The 24,999-nt window shown below is 43.6% G+C and overlaps 1 protein-coding gene across 1 annotated transcript in view; it reads right to left on the bottom strand.

The window, feature by feature from the left end:
• Positions 1 to 24,999, bottom strand: part of ATF7IP2 (activating transcription factor 7 interacting protein 2) — a 92,756-nt gene that overhangs the window by 44,374 nt on the left and 23,383 nt on the right. The window contains exons 2-4 of the mRNA XM_073542835.1: positions 14,854 to 15,655; positions 12,641 to 12,729; positions 2,130 to 2,264 (exon numbers count right to left, since the gene is read on the bottom strand). Coding sequence (XP_073398936.1) covers positions 2,130 to 2,264; positions 12,641 to 12,729; positions 14,854 to 15,655 — 1,026 coding nt within the window. The remainder of the gene's footprint in view (positions 1 to 2,129; positions 2,265 to 12,640; positions 12,730 to 14,853; positions 15,656 to 24,999) is intronic.

Here is a 24,999-nt window from a genome sequence, read left to right as displayed (position 1 = left end):
ATAAAACAGTAAAAAAAAAATCCCACATACATATATTAGGTATCGCCGCGTTCAGAAACACTCGATCAATAAAAAAAAGCATTAACCCGATCGCTAAATGGCGTAGCAAGAAAAAAAATTCAAAACGCCAGAATTACGTTTTTTTGGTCGTCAAGACATTGCATTAAAATGAAATAACGGGCAATCAAAAGAACGTATCTGCACAAAAGTGGTATCATTAAAAACGTCAGCCCGGCACGGAAAAAATAAGCCCTCACCCGACCCCAGATCAGGAAAAATGGAGACACTACGGGTCTCGAAAAATTGCGCAAATTTTTTTTTTTTTTTTTTTTTTTAGCAAACTTTGGAATTTTTTTTCACCACTTAGATAAAAGAGGACATAGACATGTTTGGTGTCTATGAACTCATAATGCAAAACAGAAGCCGCGGAGACACCATCACGTGTTTCTCAACGCAAGCAATGACCAGCCAGGTCTTTGTCCGGGAAGGAACAACCACGGGAAGGGCAGTCTCCAATGAAGGAAACCACCTATGCCAAAACATGGTATCCATCCACATACAGCTGTTTCGGGGTATTGCCCCTCATCAGTGTGGAGTAGGAAACTGGCTGGTAGGAGCAATGCCTAGTAAAAAGACTATGAAGAGGAGGATGAATGAACTCATGGAGATCAACATCCGACACTGCGGAGACACCATCACGTGTTTCTCAACGCAGTGATTCTAGAGCAATGCCCCCATCCCTTATGGGAAATATGCAAAACATGCAAAACAGAAGCCGCGGAGACACCATCACGTGTTTCTCAACGCAAGCAATGACCAGCCAGGTCTTTGTCCGGGAAGGAACAACCACGGGAAGGGCAGTCTCCAATGAAGGAAACCACCTATGCCAAAACATGGTATCCATCCACATACAGCTGTTTCGGGGTATTGCCCCTCATCAGTGTGGAGTAGGAAACTGGCTGGTAGGAGCAATGCCTGGTAAAAAGACTATGAAGAGGAGGATGAATGAACTCATGGAGATCAACATCCGACACTGCGGAGACACCATCACGTGTTTCTCAACGCAGTGATTCTAGAGCACTGCCCCCATCCCTTATGGGAAATATGCAAAACATGCAAAACAGAAGCCGCGGAGACACCATCACGTGTTTCTCAACGCAAGCAATGACCAGCCAGGTCTTTGTCCGGGAAGGAACAACCACGGGAAGGGCAGTCTCCAATGAAGGAAACCACCTATGCCAAAACATGGTATCCATCCACATACAGCTGTTTCGGGGTATTGCCCCTCATCAGTGTGGAGTAGGAAACTGGCTGGTAGGAGCAATGCCTAGTAAAAAGACTATGAAGAGGAGGATGAATGAACTCATGGAGATCAACATCCGACACTGCGGAGACACCATCACGTGTTTCTCAACGCAGTGATTCTAGAGCACTGCCCCCATCCCTTATGGGAAATATGCAAAACACGTGATGGTGTCTCCGCGGCTTCTGTTTTGCATGTTTTGCATATTTCCCATAAGAGATGGGGGCAGTGCTCTAGAATCACTGCGTTGAGAAACACGTGATGGTGTCTCCGCAGTGTCGGATGTTGATCTCCGTGAGTTCATTCATCCTCCTCTTCATATGAACTCATAATGACCTGGAGAATCATAATGGCAGGTCATATTTAGCATCTAGTGAACCTAGCAAAACAGCCAAGCAAAAAACAAGTGTAGGATTGCACTTTTTTGGCAATTTTACCGCACTTGGAATTTTTATCCCCGTTTGAGTACACGACATGGTAAAACCAATGGTGTCATTTAAAAGTACAACTCATCCCGCAAAAATAAGCCCTCACATGTCCATACTGACGGAAAAATAAAAAGTTATGGCTCTGGAAAGAAGGGGAGGGAAAAATGAAAATGCAAAACCAAAAATACCCCTGGTCATTAAGGGGTTAAGCAAATGGTTTTTGGCCACTTTTACTTATATTTTTTTTTGCCTTTTAGGCATGTCCTGTTAACTTCAGCACAGTGTTTCTGGTCTGTGATTTTGACACACAGATGAAAGATGTGCTTTTATGACTTTATCAAAAAGTGTAGCATTAGTAGTAAAAGTCTACAAAGGATAATGTGAAAGTGAAAACCTACCAGGTGCCTAGTAATATCATCAGTGTGATTCATATTTCTTCGGATCAGATCGGCTTGACGCGTTAAAGCTTGCATTCGTTGGTCAAAAGCATCCTCAAATACTTTATTTACTCGGCTGTCAATTAGACACTGAATCTGTTGAGAAAAAAAAAAGTATTGTTACAAGAGCCTTTATTTTTCACTATAATAAGCAAAACAATGAAAAAAAATTAACGGCCATCGGCTGTTCCGTAAGATGACAGCAAGGACGGCGCTGACTGCAGGTGAACAGAAGACAGGATTCAGAGGTGGAATCTTTGTTTCTTGGTTTGATGATGGTTCGGTTCTCTCTCATTCACTAACCTGTCGAAGTCTGGTGCGCGGCTGTCAATCCTACAGGTCATGTCAGAAAATTCCAATGAAAATTTAGAAGTGTCCAGTGAGCAGTGAAGGGAAAAAATAACTTAATTCAAACATGGAAAAATGCCATAGTGTCCAGCGCTATACACACACCGGCTCAGAGCCTGGACTGATCAACGCGTTTCGACAAGAAGTCTTAGGCTGGAGTCACACTAATCTGCGCAAAATACGGTCAGTATTTTACATGCGTAATACGGATGACAGACCCCTAAATAGTGCTCCGTATGTCATCCGTAATCAAGGTGTGGTCGCGTATTTTGCGCATGTAAGCATCCGTATGTAATCCGTATGGCATCCGATGGCGAGATTTTCTCGCAGGCTTGCAAAATGGACATATAATGGAGCGCTATGACAGGGTTTCTAAAGACACCGGGTGCGTATTTCTCGCAAGTCACATGTGTGGTCCGTGTGCAATCCGTATTTTTTGCGCACCCATAGACTTGCATTGGCGTACTACGGGCGTAGTAAGCTGACAAACGCAGCATGCTGCGAGTGGCACGGAGCGTAGGATACTGAGGAGAAATATATGGCTGGTGCGAGGGACCCCATAGAGAATCATTGGTCCGTGTCTAATGCGTGCTTTTAGCGCCTCTCACTCTCCCGTATTCCTCGCCAGTGTGACTCCGGCCTAATTCTTGGTCTAATGTTTCAGGCATATCGTCCACAGATATAGTAGTTCCTTGATGTCTCATTGGTAGACTATTTACATGTAATTAACGCCACCAATCAAAAAACAGTGGGTGTATAATATTATACATATACATATATATATATATATATATACCGGGTGAGTCATAAAGGACGGATGTATTTGAAGTGGCTATAACTCACCACCAGGTGGAGGTAGAGATGTGCGGGAGGCGGGGTTATGTTTGTGAGGTGAAAGCATTGTTTTTATTTTAGTTTCAGTTTAAGCTATGGTGCCGTGGACGATAGAACATCGCGTTTTTGCGTACGACAGTTTTGTCAAGAATAATGAGTGTATCACAGCCGTTCAGCGTGAGTTTCGGCGTCATTTCAATATTCACAGAAATCAAGCTGTTCCCGCTCGTAACACTATCCTACGTTGGGTTGAAGCACTCCGTACACGAGGTACACTAATGAACAAACGACCACCGGGGGCTCCACGAACGGCACGTACCGCTGCACAGCCCTAAGGTAACGGTGTGGTGCGCTATGGGCAAATATGGCGTGATCGGTCCGTACTTTTTCGAAGGCGATAATGGCAATACTGTTACCGTGAACTCACAACGTTATATCGCCATGATAAATAACTTCTTTGTTCCTGAGTTACGACGGCAACATATCCCCATCTCTAGTGTGTGGTTTCAACAAGATGGGGCAACGGCCCACACAGCCGGAGCAACAATGAACGTTCTTCGCCCTCTCTTCCCTGGTCGCATCATTTCCAGGTTTGGCGATATTAATTGGCCTCCTAGGTCCCCAGACCTGTCCATGTGCGATTATGACTTATGGGGTCACCTCAAATCACGTGTATACAAGCTTAAGCCTCGATCATTACAAGAACTGAAGGAAGCTATTCGAGTGGAAGTTGCCCAAATCGACAGAGTTGTGTTGGAACGTGTTGATGCCAACTTCCAAGAACGCCTTTGGAAATGCATCACTGATAATGGCCACCACATGGCAGATGTTGTTTTCCACACTTGAATTTGTCAAATGCTATTAGTATACGTAACCAAATCTGTGAATACATTTATATTTAATAAATATTTAACGATTTTATGATTAGTTTAAAAACGTCCGTCCTTTATGACTCACCCGGTATATATATCCAACAATGTAGACCAGCTCACTCCTGTGAACCACCTGGAACCTCAGCTGACCTGGTTAACTCCGTTGTGCCCGGATCTGGATGTAGGAGTCCATCCATACAAATGTGAACAACGACAAGGCAAAGTCCAGCAATAACGTGAGCAATCCAGGATGCTGTTAAAAATTTTTTTCTTTTTATTCATAAATCCATTAAAATGCAATGGTCCAAGCAGTTCAAAACAGCAATAACAGAATCACTGGACCGTGAAGAAGGCGGGTTCTACCGCTGAAACGCGTAGTCCTATCTGCACGACTATCCTGCGTTATTGCTGTTTTGAACTGCTTGGACCATTGCATTTTAATGGATTTATGAATAAAAAGAAAAAATTTTTTAACAGCATCCTGGATTGCTCACGTTATTGCTGGACTTTGCTTTGTCGTTGTTTTATATATATATATATATATATATATATATATATATATATATATATATATATATATATATATACACACACACACACACACACACACACACAGTATATAAACATCGATAATAGATGCAGGGTAGAAAATACACAGTTAAAAATCAACAAATTTACACGTTAAAAACATATGAAGAAATATTTATTGACTCAAATGGATATCCAATATTAGCGAAGATTAATTTTGTGTGATTAAATCATGTCTGGCATTTAACCCATGTGGGGTGCGGGTATCTAAAATAAACATCCAATAGGATTCTCTATTCTGTTATTTCCTTTTATGATTTCCTGCAGGAGTGCGATGCCGGAGAGCACGTGTGGATGACGCACAGACGCGTCATCCACACGAAGCAAGCAGGAGGGCAGCATCGCAAGATGATGGGAGGCGCCGGACCTGCGACACCCATCGGGCCGGACCTTCCCAGGATGAGTATAACAAAACTTATTTTTCTTATCTTACAGGTCGGACCGGGGGCTTATCTACAGCATTATAGAATGCTGTATAGCAGCCCTGAAAGGCGGTGGCCGCGTCTTATATCGGCCAAAACAGGTGACAGGTTCCCTTTAATTTCTACATCATAACTACTAAATGTATCCAGAAGATAAGATAAACTAGATAATGCAACGGAGTGTGGGAAAAGAAGGATATAATCCTATTACGTCACATGAAAGCCATGAAAATTTTTTTTCCCAAACAAATTTGTTGAAAATGGTTGTTATATATTTTGAATGTCTGACATAGCCTGGAGTTTAATATGAGGACATGGAACTGAATAATATAAGAAAAGATCTAAAAATCTTACAAAATTCTTTGGAAGTACACAATGTGCTCAAAGATTTTAATTTTTATAACGATGGACTCAAAGCAAATTTATTCAAATTCGAAAATTCCATTATGGATATAAAAGAGGAGAAAATTTAAAAGGGACGTGGAAGACTACACCCTAAATCAAATACTGTATGCACCTGGAAAAAAACTCTTGATCCATTTTGAAAAAAATGTATGACTAGAATATGTTTTACAGGAGGAAAAGTCAGCTTTAAAGAGACTAATGAGTTCTCGGACACCTCAGGTCCATCTACATCAGAGGATTTTTTTGATTCATCGGCTAGATCATCCAACTGTTTCAAGTTTGAGCATTATAAAAACAAAAAAAACTAATGCTAGTGCTAATCAAAATGGAAACAACATAAAAAAACGGAGAAGGGCGGGCCGCAAGCACAGGAGAAGGAATGCATCCGACCCGTCACAAGAACCGTCGCTTCTATATACCCCAATCATGGAATTTATACAGCTAAGTTATAATCAGAAACACAAATCTCAGTCATGAGCAAAGGACTAGGTTTTTCACCAACGAATCAAATTTGATATTTTTCAAACATTAATGGATGTGAATAAACTAGCGCCTAACCTGACCATCAAATGTCATTTTTTTTAATCCAAATTCTTAAGACCTTACAACCTTGGAAAATATTCAGGATTTTTTTTCCAACTAATTTTAAATCTTTTGAGGAACAGAAATCCCTGCTAAATGTAAAACTTATGGAAAGTGAAACACTGAAGGAAACAATCTCTTTAAATACAGATTTCACCATGGGAAACCCATAGTCCTACCCTTCGCAATCCAGGCCATCAGTACTAGATCAATTTCGAGGTCTCATGGAAAGAGATGTTATTGAACTGAATAAAAGAAAAATAAATTCTGAAAAGAGATATTTTAATTTAACATGTGCAGAGAGATGCGCAATTCAGGATATTAAAAACAACCAAGACCTTTTAATACGAAGAGCAGACAAGGGTGGTACAATTGCTTGACGAATGCAGAACTACCGTATACACTGGGTGCAGAATTATGAGGTAAATGAGTATTTTGATCACATCATCCTTTCTATACATGTTGTCCTACACCAAGCTGTATAGGCTTGAAAGCCAACTGCCAATTATGTAAATCAGGTGATTTGCATCTCTGTAATGAGGAGGGGTGTGGTCTAATGACATTAACACCCAATAAAAGGTGTGCTTAATTATTAGGCAACTTCCTTTCCTTTGGCAAAATGCGTCCGAAGAAAGATTTGACGGACTCTGAAGTAAAAAATTGTGAGATGTCTTGCAGAAGGATGCAGCAGTCTTGAAATTGCCAAACTTTTGAAGCGTGATCACCGAACAATCAAGCGTTTCATGGCAAATATCCAACAGGGTCGCAAGAAGCGTGTTGATAAAAAAAAAGGTGCAAAATAACTGCCCATGAATTGAGGAAAATCAAGCATGAAGCTGCCAAGATGCCATTTGCCACCAGTTTTGCCATATTTCAGAGCTGCAACGTTCCTGGAGTATCAAAAAGCTCAAGGTGTGCCATACTCAGGGACATGGCCAAGGTAAGAAAGGCTGAAAAACGACAACCTTTCAACAGGAAACATAAGATAAACGTAAAGACTGGGCCAAGAAATATCTTAAAACTGATTTTTCTAAGGTTTTATGGACTGATGAAATGAGAGCGACTGTTGATGGGCCAGATGGATGGGCCCGAGGCTGGATCAGTAAAGGCCAGAGAGCTCCACTCTGACTCAGACGCCAGCAAGGTGGAGGTGGGGTACTGGTATGGGCTTGTATCATCAAAGATGAACTTGTGGGATCTTTTCGGGTTGAGGATGGAGTGAAGCTCAACTCCCAGACCTACTGGCGGTTTCTGGAAGACGCCTTCTTCAAGCAGTGGTACAGGAAGAAGTCGGTATCGTTCAAGAAAAACATGATTTTCATGCAGGACAATGCTCCATCACATGCAACCAAATACTCCACAGAATGGCTGGCCAGTAAAGGTCTAAAAGAAGAAAAAATAATGACATGGCCCCCTTGTTCACCTGATCTGAACCCCATAGAGGACCTGTGGTCCCTCATAAAATGTGAGATCTACAGGGAGGGAAAACAGTACACCTCTCGGAACAGTGTCTGGGAGGCTGTGGTGGCTGCTGCACGCAATGTTTATCGTAAACAGATCAAGCAACTGACAGAATCTATGGATGGAAGGCTTTTGAGTGTCATCGTAAAGAAAGGCGGCTATATTGATCACTGATTTTTTTTGTTTTGTTTTTGAATGTCAGAAATGTTTAATTTCTAAATTGTGTTGCTCTATTGGTTTACCTGGTGAAAATGAACACGTGAGATGGGTATATGTTTGTTTTTTATTAAGTTGCCTAATAATTCTGCACTGTAATAGTTACCTGCACAAACAGATATCCTCCTAAGATAGCCAAATATAAAAAAAAAAAAAAAAAACCACTCCAACTTCCAAAAATATTAAGTTTTGATATTTATGAGTCTTTTGGGTTGATTGAGAACATAGTTGTTATTCAATAATAAAAAGAATCTTCTCAAATACAACTTGCCTAATAATTCTGCACACGGTGTACAAGACATTGAATTTAATGGACTTGAAAAATATGGACATGTATAAGGAATTGGACTTAGATCCAACAAACGGGTATAATGAAATTTTGTATCATCTCGTAAAGGAAGGTCTTCACATTGGAGCCATAAATAAAAAAAGGTAGCAGAATATCTGTATAATGAACATCCGGTCATGCCAATATACCACTCATCCCCGAAAATACATAAAAACTGCTTTCCCCCACCCTTAAGGCCAATTGTAACAGGAATTGGTTCCTTGGGTGAAAGATTAGGGGAATGGGTGGACTTTTACTTATAACCATTGGTTCAGGAAACTCCAGGCTATGGCAGAGATTCAAAATATATAACAACCATTTTCAACAAATTTGTTTGGGCAAAAAATTTTTTCATGGCTTTCATGTGACGTAATAGGATTATATCCTTCTATCTCACACTCAGTTGCATTATCCAATTTATCTTATCACTAGATACATTTGGTAGTTATGATGAAGAAATTAAGGACTTCATTATTTCTGCAGTAAATTTTCATTTACATCGCAACTTTCTTCAGTTGATTGGTGTCAGTATGGGTGCTAAATGTTCCCCTAGCAAACACTTATGTCCCGATGGGAAGAACTATATATTTACAAAGACAGTCCGTCATTGGACGTCTCCTCCGCTTTGATGAGGGCTCCGGCGGTGAGCCCGCATCAAAGCAGGGGCATGTCAGCTGTTTTGAACAGCTATGTTCCCACAATAGGCGCAGGTGGAATCACGATCCACCTGCGCCTATTAAGTAGTTAAACGCCGCTGTCAAACGCTGACAGCGGCATTTAACCCACGCTTCCGGCCACGCGGCCGGAAATGCGCGCATCGCTGACCCCCGTCACGTGATTGGGGGTCAGCGATGCGTTGGCATAACAACCAGAGGTCTCCTGGAGACCTCTATGGTTGTTGATGCCTGATTGCTATGAGCGCCACCCGGTGGCCGGCGCTCATAGCAATACTGTATTTCTGCTACATATAGGCGATCTGAGCACCACCTGTATGTAGCAGAGCCTATCAGGCTATGGCAGCTTCTAGTCTCCCATGGAGGCTATTGAATAGTATTGTGAAGAAAAGGGAGACACAAGCACAAAATAGGGTCTTATCCCACATATACAATAAGCAGATTCGCCAAAAAACTGCTCACCTGGTATCAGGTGTTGAAAGCATGTATAGATAAGGGCTGCCACAGATTCACAAGTCTGTCACCGACTATATGAGACAGAACTCTGTGCAGGAATAAGTGGATTTTTGTCTGCGCTGCCCAAAAGATGAAGTTCCAGGCGGTTATTAAAGTTGACAGTGGTTTATTCTACGCGTTTCAAGGTTTTTTGCAACCCCTTCATCAGGTAGTATTGCCTGATGAAGGGGTTGCAAAAAACCTTGAAACGCGTAGAATAAACCACTGTCAACTTTAATAACCGCCTGGAACTTCATCTTTTGGGCAGCGCAGACAAAAATCCACTTATTCCTCTACAGAATGGAGGCTATTGAAGCATGCCAAAAGTAAAAAAAAAAAATTTTTTTTACAATATGAAAAAAATAAAAAAAATATAAAAGTTTAAATCACCCCCCCTTTCGCCCCATTCAAAATAAAACAAAAACACATACACACATTCGGTATCGCCGCGTTCAGAATCGCCCGATCAATTTTAAAAAAAAAAAAAAAAAAAAAAAAAAAAAGAAGATTCACCCGATTGCTAAACGGCATAGCGGTAAGAAAAATCAAAACGCCAGAATCACGTTTTTTTGGTCACTGTGACATTGCATTAAAATGCAATCACAGGCGATCAAAAGAACGTATTTGCACAAAAGTGGTATCATTAAAAACATCAGCTCGGCGCACAAAAAATAAGCCCTCACCCGACCCCAGATCACATAAAATGGAGATGCTACGGGGTCTCGGAAGATGGCGCAATTATTACTATTTTTTTTAATTACCAAACTTTGGAATTTTTTTTCACCACTTCGATAAAAGAGAACCTAGACATGTTTCGTGTCTATGAACTCATAATGACCTGGAGAATCATAATGTCCGGTCAGTGTTAGCATTTAGTGAACCTAGCAAAAAAAAGCCAAGCAAAAAACAAGTGAGGGATTGCACTTTTTTTGCAATTTCACCACACTTGGTATTTTTTCCCGTTTTTGAGTACACAATATGGTAAAACCAATGGTGTCGTTCAAAAGTACAACTCATCCCGTAAAAACCAAGCCTTCACATGGCCATATTGACGGGAAAATAAAAAAGTTATGGCTCTGGGAAGAAGGGGAGGGAAAAAATGAAAATGCAAAACCAAAAATACCACTGGTTGCTAAGGAGTTAACTGCAACACCCCCTATGTTGTATATGTTATTGAATGTATAAAATGCAAAGTACAATATATGGGATGCACAACCTGCCCGTTATAAACCCGTATAAGACGACGGCGTCTATCTGATGCCACGAAGACTTCAGCTGTGTATTTCAGCAGCATCAAAGCATTTTGCCCAAGAACATAAGGGAAATAAGATTTTTTTCAGATTCTGTGGCCTAGAAAAAGTCTGTAGACCACACAGAGGTGGAAATCATAAAAGAAGATGACAGTATAAAGAATCCTATTGGATGTTTATTTTAGATTCCCGTACCCCACATGGGTTAAACGCCAGACACAATATTTATCTTCGCTAACATTTGGATATCCAATTTGAGTCAATAAATATATCTTCATATTTTTATTGTGTAAAATCGTTGATTTTAACTGTGTATTTTTTACCCTGCATCTAGTATCGGTATATATATATATATATATATATATATATATATAATATATACACACACATACATACATACACACATACATATATATACACACCCACTGTTTTTTGATTGGTGGCGTTAATTACATGTAAATAGTCTACCAATGAGACATCAAGGAACTACTATATCTGTGGACGATATGCCTGAAACCTTAGGTCATGAATAAGACTTCATGTCGAAACGCGTTGATCAGTCCAGGCTCTGAGCCGGTGTGTGTATAACGCTGGACACCATTTGTATGGCATTTTTACATGTTTGAATTAAAAGTTATTTTTTTACAGTCACTGCTCACTTCTAATTTTCATTGGATTCCGCTGTGGTTGCTTCGCCCTTGTCCATGCAGGGTGTCGACATGCAAGCAGGAGGTCAAGACAGGAGGATGCGTTGAGCTGACTTTTTTGTGTATGTCAGAAGGTTGACTTGGTCTAGGAACAGGTGTGGCTTACTTCATATATGTGGCAGCCGGGCACTTTGAAAATGTTCTGAACGCACAATGGAGGATGGTATCCGTGACCAGATCAAACTCCATCCCTTCCCGTAAAAGCAATCATAATTATAATCTGAAATTTCTCTATGTGACAGACACTAAAGGTCCAGTTTTGGGAACTTTTTTTGTTGTTGCTGTATTACTTAAGCCCCTGTACTCCATCCATGCGGGCTCCGGCACTGAGCCTGCATGTTTTCCAGCACATGTCAGCTGATTTTATCAGCTGACATGTGCCCCCCCTCCCCCCCCCCCCAACAGTCGAGGGTGGAATCGTAATCCATGCACGGCTGTTAACTTGTTAAATGTCACAATCTCAGACAGCGGCATTTAACATGGCCATGCCAGAACCGCATCACAAACCCTGCTTATCGGCACCCGTGTCACATGACAGTGGGGCGTCGATGAGTTAGCATGACATCCTGGGGTCTGCAGGAGATCCCTGTGGTGGTCAATGCCAGATTGCAATGAGCAATACTCTGTGGCCGGCACTTATGATAGATTAGCATTTTAGCTACACATAGCAGGGCTGAAGCCTTGCTGTGTGTAGCACAGGCGACCTTATGATCACAGATTCTAGTCTCCCATGAAGACTATTGAAGCAAGTGAAAAGTAAAAAAAAAAATTTTTTTTAAATATTTAAAAAATTAAAATGCAAACGTTCAAATCACTCCCCATTTGTCACATTCAAAATAAAAAAAAAAAAATGCATATTTGGTATCTCCGTGTTCAGAAATGCCCGATCAAGAAATATAAAAGGAATTAATCTGTTCGGTATACGGCACAATAAAAAAGTAAAAACCCCAGAATTACGTTTTTTGTTTTGATTGCCGCAACATCGCAATAAAATTCAATAAAAATATTGTATCTACCCCAAAATGGTATTAATTAAAACATCAGCTCAGTGCACAAAAAAAATAAGCCCTCACCCAGCCCCAGATCACGAAAAATGGAGACGCAATGGGGTCTCAAAAAATGGCGCCTTTTTTTTTTTTTGGCAAACTTTAGATTTTTTTTTCCCAAAAATCGGCAGTGTGTCAAATATTTATTTTCCCCACTGTATGTTCATGTAGTAACTAAAAGGCCAGGCTGAGAAGAGGTTGACTGCAGGATGCTCTCTTATTTCTGTAACACATACTTGCATACCTCATCTAAAATATTAGCAGACGTTTTCGCTCGCTTTGAATCAGGAACGTGACTGCTTTCTGAACAAGTCCTTTTCTTCTGACAGCCACCTTAATAAAGAAGAAAAATTGACATTACAATAAGGTAGACGCCCAATGATAAGCACCTCAACAATTCCTGCCAGAAGTCTAAGGACGCATTCAGATTTCTGTGCAAATCGGTCCAAGATTGGACTGCAATGCATGGACTGGCAGCAGGTCTAGAAATATATGAAGCTGTCCTGCTCGGATCAGGAGACCAGCAGCCAGTCCGTACATTGCGGTCCAATCTCCCCGATTTGCACGGAAGTATGAATGCGTTCTATGGGCAACTATATATGCAGCAAATACACAATATGTATATACTAGATGGAGGCCCGATGCTATCGCATCGGGATAGTGGTAATGTCACAATGGGGGTAGGCTTAGTAGCGTTGAGAATCTCTCCCACCCATGTGCTCACCCACCTATCCACTCTCTCTTTCCCCATGTGCTGACTTCTCCCGTCTGTGCTCTCTTCTTTGACCTGTCTACCCCATGTGCTGTCCCCCTTGTCTGCTGTCTCTCTCCTTCCTGTGCTGTCCCGTTGGAGCTGTCTCCCCCCTGTGCTCCGTCTCTCTCACCCCTGTGTCTGACTGTGTACAGAACATACCACAGCTCCTGGGCAGGGGAGGAAGCAAAAGACAATACTGACATTACAGCAGATCGCAGAGGATACATTTTGTGAGGTAAAATATTGTTTAAAACAGTCAGTGAGATATTTTACCGCACAAAATGAATCCTCTGTGATCCCCTGCTGTAATGTCAGTATTGTCTTTTGCTTCCTCCCCTGCCCAGGAGATGTGGTATGCTCCATACACGGTCAGACACAGCCATTTTTTAACATGAACTTTCGTTCGTTGGAAAACCCCTTTAATGTGACCGGCTTCCTCTGCCTGTAGACATGTCTCTCATCTGCCGCAGGGATCAGCCGAATGATTCACTGTGCCTGCGTTAGAATTCGTGCAGGCGCAGCACAACAGTGTTCCGCTGGTGGTACCACACAAGAGGCTGCGTGAGTGTGAGTGTGTGTGGTGCGACGGTGTTCCGCTGGTGGCACCGCGCAATAGGTTGGTACCAGCAGCAGTTTCCATATTGAGACACCCATCACTTGGGTGTCCCAATATGGCAGTTGGTGAACTTCCTCCGCTTGGAATTCTGGGATACGGTGACATGTGGACAGAACAGGAAATTAAAACATTACAAAGCAATTATATATATGTGTATATGGGTGCTTAGGGATACTCTGTCTAGAATTCATTTAGTAGAATACAATCACAGTTGATGAGGTCAAATAAGTCAATGTGGCGAAAAAATGAATAAAGATGTCCATATGGTGTAGGTGATGTAATATGGGACAAAGACATAAGCAGCAAGTCTCCATAAATGATGCAGGGAGAGTCAGGAAGCAGCCATTCACATTAGATGGCCATTAGTTCTGATGACAACATTATGGTCCAGATTCATCAATAAATTTAATTTTTGCCACATTTCTGGCATGAACAACTCTCAATTGGTGACTTTTTAATTTGAGATAAATTCAACAAAGAATTTGCTCCTTTTCTTAAACTTGTCTTGTGTGGTTTAGTTAATTTTCTGATTTTTACATCAACGTGGTTTGTCCAGATGTTTTCGACTGATTCATCAGGTGCGACTTTGTAAAAAGTCGCTAAATGTCTGTGCTAATCCCCTCAGAATGATTTTATGTATGCCTGAAATTGTTGTGACATTTTCTTCTAAAAATGCACAAAAGAGCTTAAAAGGAAAAAAATGACGATTTTTGACTCTGCGCAAAACTAATCATGTGTGCCATTTTTAAGAATTTAGTTGAAAAAAGACTATAGAGAAAAAAAGGAGTTTGTACAGATTTCAAAATCTGCAATTTGCTCTATATTTTGCAGATTTCTGGTGAAACTTTGCAGAAATATCACAGGGATAAATTCAAGACACACTTGCAACAAGAACAGATAGAGGACATCTGTGTCAAAAGTCTCGTTGGAAAATTTCCACTACCCCTCCATACACATTAAAAGAAAGTTGTCGGAAGCCATCAATTTCGATGGGAGCAGCACAATATCTTGTGTGTATGTGGATATCTTGACCCTTCCCTGCCCTGACAGATGATCTGGGGAAGAGAAGAATTTTGAGTGTACATACCCTCCACCCCAGAGTCATCGACAGCCTTCTCAGATCTGGGTGCGGGCTGGTCAGAATCAGAAACTGCATTGAAGGTCGATGGAGGAGTTAATGCACTGGAATCATCAAAGCAATTAGAGGGATCAAGCTCCTTTTTAGGACCTGAAGAACTGTCTGGATCTGGAGGTTCTGCTGGTGTCACATCAGTGGACGATGTCGTCTTAAGGCTCTTGTCTTCATCAATTATTTGTACCGTTATGGATGCATTCAGATTCTCAGAAATGGCGCTGCATGTAGAGTTTGTCTGTTCACCCTCGGTCTTCACTTCCTCATCGAACCCCTGACTTTCGGTATTGGTGGAGGCAGTGACTTGCTGTATGGCAGTAATATGATTTTCAGTGGCATCGGTATTGAAATCATGAACTAGGAAATGCGCTGTGTGAGAGAAAGGGACATCTTCAGATTGTTTGGAGACCCCTTCCCAGGTTTCATTATAAGAACACCCGATGTTAATTCCAGAGTCCACTTGTGACACCTCTATAGAAACCTTCAGTCCGTTATGGAAGACACCTTGGCTTTTATTGATTCCAGGAGCAGGGCTATCCTGTGCGGTAAAGCTCGTCTCACAGATTATTTCTGGCTGCTCCACTGTTTTTACAGGGGCTTCTTCCGTAAGGGAGATCTCACTTTTATTGGTGGTCTCATTGTTGGAAGAGTTTTTCAGTTTGAGTGTAGCCAGTTGCTGTCGACAGCTTGCAGACATAGTTTTTCTGGCTCGGAATTTTTTTCTTGCTGGTCCATTTGAAGGTGAAATCAGGAGGGCCTAGTAGAAAGAAAACAATATCTAAGTAGGTTTCAGAGTCAAAATAAACATATTGAGAGCACAGTTTCATAAAGTCAGAGCACAATTTAAAGGGATTGACCAACCCTTTACATTTTTAAAAATTGCAGCCAATGGGTTAAAAATAACAAATGGAGTAATAGTCACCCTACATCATCTCCTGCTCCCGTGCCAATGCTTTGCCATGGTCTCAAGGATGAAGTGGCGCGTAATCCCCACACATTTCGTGTCACCACATCATGGCTTTAGCCAAAGACTGGATGGGGACTGGGGAAGTATTGGCTCAAGATTGGAAGAGGAGGGCTAAGGTTTATCTTGCTCATTTTGTTATTTTAGACAATTAGCTTCTGTCTGAAAAAGATAATAAACAATAATGAGGTTTAAATTTAAAGGGTATTCACAAACACTAATACGCCGTGCTTCATCATCTGTAGGGGTCTTAGACTTCAGAAGGTCTCTGCTCTGGTCCAATGCACCCACTGTGTACAGTGCCAGCAATGACCATTTACCATAGATCTATACATACTTATATCTTACTAAGGAAGATGATAGGTGCCATGAAATCAAAGCTTAAAATTAGATTTCACAGACTGCAAAAACAGGCCGTGTAGCAACACAAGCAATTGATATACGACAACACACATTGGGACTTGTCAGCAAACTGCAACATGACCGAGAAGAAAGGCTGCCCAGAACCAACAAGGTTTATTTTATTCAATTACGTAGTGCTGACATACTCCATAGTGTCATACAGACTGTAATCATTCACATCGGTCGTTACGGCATCTGTGGTTCATACTTTGATTAACTGGCCTGACGTTATACCAGGTCAGCTAATCAAAAGAAGAGTCGCAGACGCCATCAGTTAAGAGACAGTAGACTCTCTCTCATTCCAGCGGTCATAGACCAATGTTGTGGTCAGTGGAATGGGATATGTGAATAAATTTGCATCAAGCCTAATTCTGATGATGACATATCCGATGTAATATTAGCAGAACACAGCACTCAAGAGTGCGAGAGGAAGGTGCCCAAGTCTGGTATCCAACCAATCACATAGAATTTACAACAACTTGGCACTCAAATCGTAAAGAGATTTTAACAGATCCTTTATTTTATGTGCATCCAAAGAAAACTTGAACCTTTTCGGTCCCACAATGGACCTTCATCAGAATGAAGTTCTCATAGAAGATTTCTATATAAGGAGCTGTAAGAGAGAGCCCATGCACTGATGGGTCAGTGGTACTACACTTATATCCTGTAAAACTGGAGAGAGTTTAAAATTGTGGACTGTGCCTCAATCTAACCCGAGGATCAGCTTTTGATTCAGTGCCAGTAAATCTAGCAACAGAGTTGCTCCAGGGCAGCGCTTGTCACTGGTCCATGGGGTTAAGGAGAATTGCCAGCTGTGCTTGTGTCAGGACATTACAGAATGCTGTAGATAAGCCCCTGATGGCGGTGGCCGCAGCTAATAGTCAAAAAAATTGATGACAGATTCCCTTTAACATGAGCACCTGCTTTAAGTAATAGGTAATTTTCTGACCAATCGTTAAAGAAACCCTATAAAATAAATAAAATCAAAAGGACAGAGTAGTAAATGAAAATAATTATGATGAAGGAGGGAGCCCATGAAATAACTGTCAGAACTCTGGAATGAAAGTTATGTCTGAAGGTTTCTCCATGGCTAATGTCATGGAGTGTTATCAACGTACCGGACAAGAGATCTAGGCGTCTAATGTAAATGCACAGGATATTACACAAAAACTGAGCCGATGTGGAAATTTATAGCTCCATGCAAACAGTAACCCTGATAAGAAGCTTCATCAAATCCATGCCGCCATTGTCAAAAGCAAGAATCTACACAGGTTATTTATTCCTGCCTTATGGCCTATAGCTTATACAATGCCATAGCCGCTGACAATTGGGTGCAATGAGCACAATGACAGCACCAAAGCCGAGTCATCCAGTCTCTCATCATTTCCCTGCACATTCATCCAGTGCAGAAAGCTCACTGATGTATATACCAAGTAACCCTATAATATGATGGGACACTTAAAGAGAACCTGTCAACAGGATTTAGCCCTATAACCTAAAGCCGTGGCCACAATGGCGCTGTGATGCTGAATAATATGATACCTGGTGTGAAGGAAGTGGTTGCTGAATATTCACCTTATGAAGTTTTCAAAAAATGACATCTTGTGTGCTTCGGGGCGGGGGTAGGGTCTTCTTCTGGTCCTGCGCCCCCCCCAACAGCCACCTCCGCTTCTTGTGCAGGTCACTGATTATTCACTGACCTACCACCTTTTTAAAATTCTGCACCACTGCCATCACTGTGGGGGCGGCGAGTGAGCAGTGAAAGACGGTGTCCTGTGTGAAGTTCAGAGCCGAAACTCGATCTGCGCATTCGCCACCTCCAGCACCATTTTCTTAAAGTCCTGCACACAGGACACCGGCTCCCACAGCACACGCGCCGCCCGCACCATGATGGCGGAGTGGAATTTTAAATAGGTGGCAGTTTACAGCCGCCGAGCGGTGACGGATCCAGCGCCTGCACCGTCCCTGTGACTGCAACCGAATGCTGCCGAGGAGAATAAAGGTACTTTTCTCACCGCAGTGTTCGGCTACGTGCGTGTGCAGGGCAGGCTACTAACACTATTAACCTGCAGATTAACCACATACAGTGGGGAAAATAAGTACTTGACAGACTGCCAATTTTGTAAGTTGTCCCACATACAAAGAATAGAGAGGTCTAATTCTTATCGCAGGTGAACTTCAACTGTGAGAGAACAAATCTTTAAAAAAAAAAAAAAAAAAAAAATCAAAAGAAAAATCTGCATTAATTGCACCTGTTTGAACTCGCTACTAGAGAGATGAGCAAACCTTTCTAGGTTTGGTTCAGTGAACGTCCCGATGTTCGCCGAACAGTTTGTTGAACATACCTGCATCTTATTGAATTCAATGGGAGGCAAAACCAAAATAGGCAACACCTAATGGGGGGAGGGAGGTGGGGGGAGCTTCACAAACATCTCAAATTAGGGGCAGACACCAGGAAAATTGACATCAATTGACCCAAAGTACAAATTGTATAATTGCACTGCATGGAACAGGGCTTGGACCAGCATTTCTAGCTGAAACATTGATCAGTAACAGGTGGATGAGTGACAGGTGTAGGCCTGCCAAATTCAGGGAACACATACGAAGGAGACCCAAATTGAAGAACAAAAAGTTTAAAAATTTGGGGCAGGCAACAGGAAAACTGGCATAAATTGACCCACTGTAGAAATCTGATAATGGCACAGCAACAGTCAGCCATGGGCCACGCATGAGGTATCAGCATCTGGGCAAGCATTTACAACTTGAGTTTTAATTAAGACGAGGTGTGTGAGGGACCGGTGCTGGGAGCCCTGATATCTCATGCAACAGCTCAAACTGCTTTTCTGCTCAGGTGGCATAAAACGGAGATTAGACCTACCGGTAATGTTATTTCCAGGAGTCCATCCTGACAGCACCATGGGGGGGGGGTTGTCCTTCCTTCATCCTTATAGGGACAGGAAATGCACGAGAGGTTAAAAGGTCCCCTCCCACTCCCACACTCCAGTGATTTCCCAAGTACCACACCAGTATGAATGCAATTATTATTTATTTAGATTTTAGTACAAGCATATTATTACCAATACAAATCATCGGGAGGGAACTACCAGTGCTGTCAGGATGGACTCCTGGAAATAACATTACCGGTAGGTCTAATCTCCGTTTTCCAGGACGTCCTATCCTAACAGCACCATGGGGAATACCAAAGTAGGAATTCGTTTAGGGTGGGACTACTGCTTGTAGCACTTTACGACCACAGGTCGTTCTGCTAGCTGCTAGCGTGTCCAATTTATAGTGTCTACCGAAAGTGTTCAGTGTAGACCAAGTGGGGGCCCCGCATATTTGCTCTACTGATGCTCCCGCTCTTTCTGCCCATGAAGTCGCCACCGCCCCAGTGGAATGAGCTCTAAGCTCCTCTGGTATCGGTAATCTCTCGGCCTCGTATGCTGAGGAGATAATTGACTTATCCGCCCTGCCAGAGCGTGAGTAGATGCACCTTTATCTCTATTTCTACCCTGTATTGGACAAATAATTTATGTCCTGTAGCCACTCCTGAGTGGCCTCTAAGTAGAGTGTGACGTCCAATGAGTAAAAGAATCTTTCTTTATCGTTTCCCGGGATGGGCAGAATGAGGGTAAGACTATCTCCTGGTCTAAATTTTTTTGGGGAGATACTACCCAAGGGAGGAATCCTGGGTTCAGTTTTAGTATTATGCAGCCATCCTTTGAATGTAGGAGTTCTGGACTGACACAGCCTGGATCTCACCCAGCCGTTTGGCTGAGGTGATGGCTACCCAAAGGATGTGTTTTTTTTTTTGTTTTTTTTTGTAAGCTTGTGACATCAATCTCTGATACTGGCTCATATGGTGGTCTGCATAGAGCGTTAAATAACTGATTTAGGTCCCACGGGAACTGTTTTCCCTTAACGTGGCTCTCAACCTCTGGATGGCCTTTGTAAAACATGTTATCCACGGATGAGAGGCCACGGCAAAATCAAAGAAAGTACTCCAAGCTGCTATCTGAACTTTCAATGTGCTTGGACTCAGACCTTTATTAAGTCCTGCCTGGAGGAAGTCAAGGATTTGAGGGATATATGAGCAAGACGGGTCTATGGGGATATTACCACCTTCTGGGCAGAAGTTCCCCAAGATTTTGCAATAAATTGCACTCGGTAACCCGCTTACAGCTGGTCTGCATCTTTGAGATCAATTGGTAGGAGAGGTCTCTGGATCTTAGGATCAGTCTCTCAGGATCCATGCTGCCAACTGTAGAGTCACCGGATCTGGGTGCAGAACTGGGCACTGGGAAAGTAAATCTTCTGGCGTTGGTAGATGGGCAGCCCTTCCTGAGCCATCTTCTTCAGAAGGGGGAACCAACTTCGCCCGGGCCCGAAGAGTACCACTAGCATCACCTGCCTTCTTCCTGGATCTTCCTGAAGACTCTCGGTATTATAGCAATCGGGGGAAAACCGTATAGCAGTCCCCCACTCAATATCTGATTCAAGGCGTCGACCCCTTTGGATGGTCCGCTGGATTGAGGGAGAAGAATCTCTGTAGCCTGGTGTTCTTCCTTGACGCAAAGAGGTCTAGCTGAGGGGTCCACTCGGTGGCTCGGACTTCTTGTCCTGTTCAAATAGTCGGCTATGTTGTTCCTGGTGCCTTGCGGGTGTACCGCTCATATGGAGCGAACATTGTTCTCTGCCCCGGTGAAGATGTGAGCCGCCAGGTTCTGAAGCTTTCCCCCTGGTGGCGTAGGAAAGACACTGATTATGATGTTTGACCTGGCTTACCTAAGTTGGCCCTGTAGACTCGACCGGCTTCGTTTTAGTGTCTCCCAAACTGCTCCTAGTTTGAGGACTGTGAACTGATGCTTCCGGGCCCTTTCAGATGGGCCCCACATCCTTTCCTACTGGCGTCCGTGACGATAGTCCCACATGGTGATAGGATCCGAGACACCCCCAGGCTGATGGTTCTTGTGACTGGTCCCCCACTTTGGAGATAATTTTAGGCCTGAGGACGGCCGAGTGTCTTTGTCCAGAGAGGTCTGCTGTCTGTCCCACTTTGACCCGATTTCCCTTTGTAGTCTTCTCGTCCCATTACGCCGGGTATGTATGCTTGTCAGGGTACCCAAGACCTTCATTGCGGTTCTTATGGATATTCAATCTCGTCGTTTTTTTTTCTTCTTCTTCTTCTTCTTTCCGGTAAACGAGATTCCTCTCTTGGAACCTAACATGATTCCCAGGAATTCTTTCCCCTCCCGGGGTACCGGGCTGCAGGTCTGACTTGTCTTGTTCAGGATTCATCTAGAATCTCAAGCGTGGCGATTACCAAGTCGAGTTGTCTTTTAACTCTGATGCCGACTAGATATTACAAGGAAGCCGTTCAGGTATGGCCCGATGATTATGCCGCTTGTCTTAAGTGTGCCACGATCTTGGCGACCAGCTTCATGAAAAACCCGGGTGCTGAAGCTAGGCCAAAAGAACGAGCCTGAAAGTGAAAATGATAGTACCCGCTTATTTTAGTGCGAATCGCAGGAACTTCTGAGAGTGAGGGTGGATGGGAACCTGATAGTATGCACTCTTTAGATCTATTGTGCACATTGTGGTGTTCTGATCTATCAGAGGGATGGTGGTTTTTAGGGACTCCAACCGGAATCTTCTGTATCGGACCCACTGGTTAAGTGGTTTTTAAATTTATAATGGTCCGACTCTCCCCCAAAGGGTTGTGAAGAGTTGAATAGAGGCCTTGACCTCTCTCAGTACTTGGGACCAGAACCACTACTTCTGACCCTAGCAGATCTTTACGTCTGCCCATATAGGGTCTATAAGGGTTTTGGACCGGGATTGAAACTACAAACCGTGCTGGGGGGGGGCTTTGTGAATTCAAGGGTATAGCCCTGAGAAACTGTATTCAGGATCCACTGATTCTGGGACATAAGCCCCCATGCCTCTGAGAAGTTTTTGAGGTGACCCCCTACGGATATTGAGCTGATCTTTTCCCTCTATCCTGGGAGCCTGAGGAGAACATTCATGCTCCCTTCTCATTGCGGCCTTTGAGCATTGTGAGGCACAGGGGGGAGGGGGCCCTATGAGGGGGGGTAATGTTAAGCGTTGGGTTCCTGACTCTGCACAGCAGGAATCCCCCTCCCCGCCGTAGTGGAGTCTGCTCAGCAAGGACATTGTTTTCAGCATCCTGCTCCGTCTGCTACTGTTGGCTTGGTAAATACTATCTAGTGGATTGGAAGGGTCATGGCCCAGAGGATAGGGCCTCTGAAGGGAAAATATCCTTTTGATGTCCCTGGCCTTCTAGTATTTTATCTAAGACCAGCCTGAATACCCCTCCGACTGAGACGGTATGGCACGTAACTTATTTTTCGACTGGTAATTCCTTGACCAGGTCTTCATCCCTATGGCTTGGCGAGCCAAATGGATAAAGAATTATTCCTGGCCGCGAAACGCACTGATTCGGCTGAAGCGTCCACCAGAAATCAGTTTGTAATTCTCAACAGGGGAAGGCTTTCTAAGATATTACGTCTAGGGGTTTTCCCCTTGATCGGTACTCTGACTGGTCGATCCATAGATGCATGTATCTGACGACCGATGTGACTAGAAGAATCTTCAAAGGGAATTGAAAACTTCTGTGACACCCTGGCCACTAGGGGTGTCGATCTTAGGAACTTCCTCCCGAGTGTTAACCTGGTTAAAGGGTAGTTGAAGCCCAAGGACTTGAGGAACGATGAACCGCTCCTCAGCGTCCCCCCATTCCTCTAGAATCCTTGTACGGATATGGTCTTTAACTGGTGGATGACTGAGGAGGTAGCAGACCTGAGGCGGAGGCCTGGACCTCCCCTCTGACCATTGTGCACGTCTCAGCGGGGGAAAAGAGGCTTGTTTGCCTCTGACGAACCTGAGGGTGCACCCTTCGAATAGGGGTTTAAAGGTATGCCTGTCGATTTGCCCCTGGTCTGCCCAGCCTCGCGCTGCCTAGCGGCTGACACATGAGGAGAGCAGTTACGCTTCGCCTAGAAGGGCCGCCTGGTCGGCCCCCTGGTAGTTTGCCAACACAGATGGCGTTTATTGGATCTGGTGGCTTTCCTGGAGGTTGATGCTGCAGGAGTCGGTGCCCTCTTTTTTCTATCCTAAAGCACGGGAGCTTTTTGGTTAAAGCTCCTGTCTTACATCTGTCATGTCCATCGTGCCCATTACTTACAGACATTGGTGGTTCAGCGTGATCGCTGCTTCCACAGCGTCTTTCCTGGCGGTGTACGGTAGTCTGTATGCCCGACCCTCCACCACTCTGTCCTACCTTGCCTTGAGTGGGTCGATTGATCCTCATGCTGTCGCTGTCCGCGCCGCCATTCCGTTCCCGGCTCCACGCCTGGTGGGACGCAACCGGAAGTCGTCATCTGGCGCCCGGAAATGATGCGGCCGCCACCCTGGAGATGATGCGGCGTGTGAAGCCGGGAGCCCCGCTGAGGGGAAGCGGCTCCGAGTCCCGGAGCAGCGCTCCACAGGATGCCTGGCGGAGAACCCCCCTTAGGGGGGTGCCGCCCCGGACCATCGGACGGGAGAAGCTTGGCCTTGGACCCCGATCTCCCTGGCCCCTTGGTAAGACTTCTGACGATTCCTGGAGGTTGATTCCTGTGGATGCCGCAGCTCCTCCGCGGCCCTGTCGCGCCTGTCCTTACAGGGACAGGAAAAACACTGGAGTGTGGGAGTGGGAGGGGACCTTTTAACCTCTCGTGCATTTCCTGTCCCTATAAGGATGAAGGAAGGACAACCCCCCCCCCCATGGTGCTGTCAGGATAGGACGTCCTGGAAATATCAGCTTTGTAGACTAGTATTGTGAGAAACATTTAAGGATATTTACAAAGGCAGTTGATTGGGAGCCCTACTGCTAAAAGCAGCACATCAGATGGAGACCCAACCTGGAGTCTCCACATTTGAAAAAAATTGTTTGTAACATCACACCAGTAGGCATAGAAGCCACGACAAAGATGTCATAGACTGCAATAAAGTAAGATCAATGCAGCACACTAAAAATTACACCATCGCCTATAGTCTGTGACTGGGGTGCAAAAGTCATTGGAGAATCATGACTTATTCATCTTGATGAAAGTTAGGCAATCTACAGTTTCAGGGGACAGACAGATGCACTTACCCGTCAGGACACCACCAGCAGCGCTGAAAACATGTTCTGAGAGAACATTAGCTGCCAGGCATGACAAAACCTCCAAAGGCATGACAGGCGAGCTCAGGTCACTCTTCCATTTTTGAAGACCAAAATGCAAAAGGGTCCAAATTCCTGATGGCATTGGTATTGCGCTCGAGATACTCCTGCACCATCCTCTACAGTCGTTCACAACGTGTTAAACTTGTACTCTGTTCTACTGGTGCACAGGCTGGTCTAAAAAAAATGTATGAAATTACTTATGCCATTTACACTGCTGCGGCTAATGTTTTTGAGTTGATCACTCGACGTTCCAGGGGTTGGAAGCCTATAATTGCAATGCACACTGTGTTTCTCACTGCTGTTTGGGGAAGCATCTGGCAAATTTTACTCTTGTACCATGGATCTAACAGAGTGGCAACCCAGTAGTCAGCACTATTTCTGATCCTAACAATACAGGCATCATTTTGCAGAGAGTACAGCAAGAAGGCACTCATGTGTAGGTCGCTTACATGAGGTCCAAGTCCATACTGTGTTGCTAGTGGGGTAACACACAAGCTTGCTTCCTCCA

The sequence above is a fragment of the Dendrobates tinctorius genome, unplaced genomic scaffold, assembly GCF_039654945.1.
Source record: "Dendrobates tinctorius isolate UK_male_01 unplaced genomic scaffold, ASM3965494v1 ptg000129l, whole genome shotgun sequence".
Classification (NCBI taxonomy): domain Eukaryota; kingdom Metazoa; phylum Chordata; class Amphibia; order Anura; family Dendrobatidae; genus Dendrobates; species Dendrobates tinctorius.
Note: the sequence above shows the minus strand (reverse complement) of the source record. Positions and strands in the feature narration are given on the sequence as shown.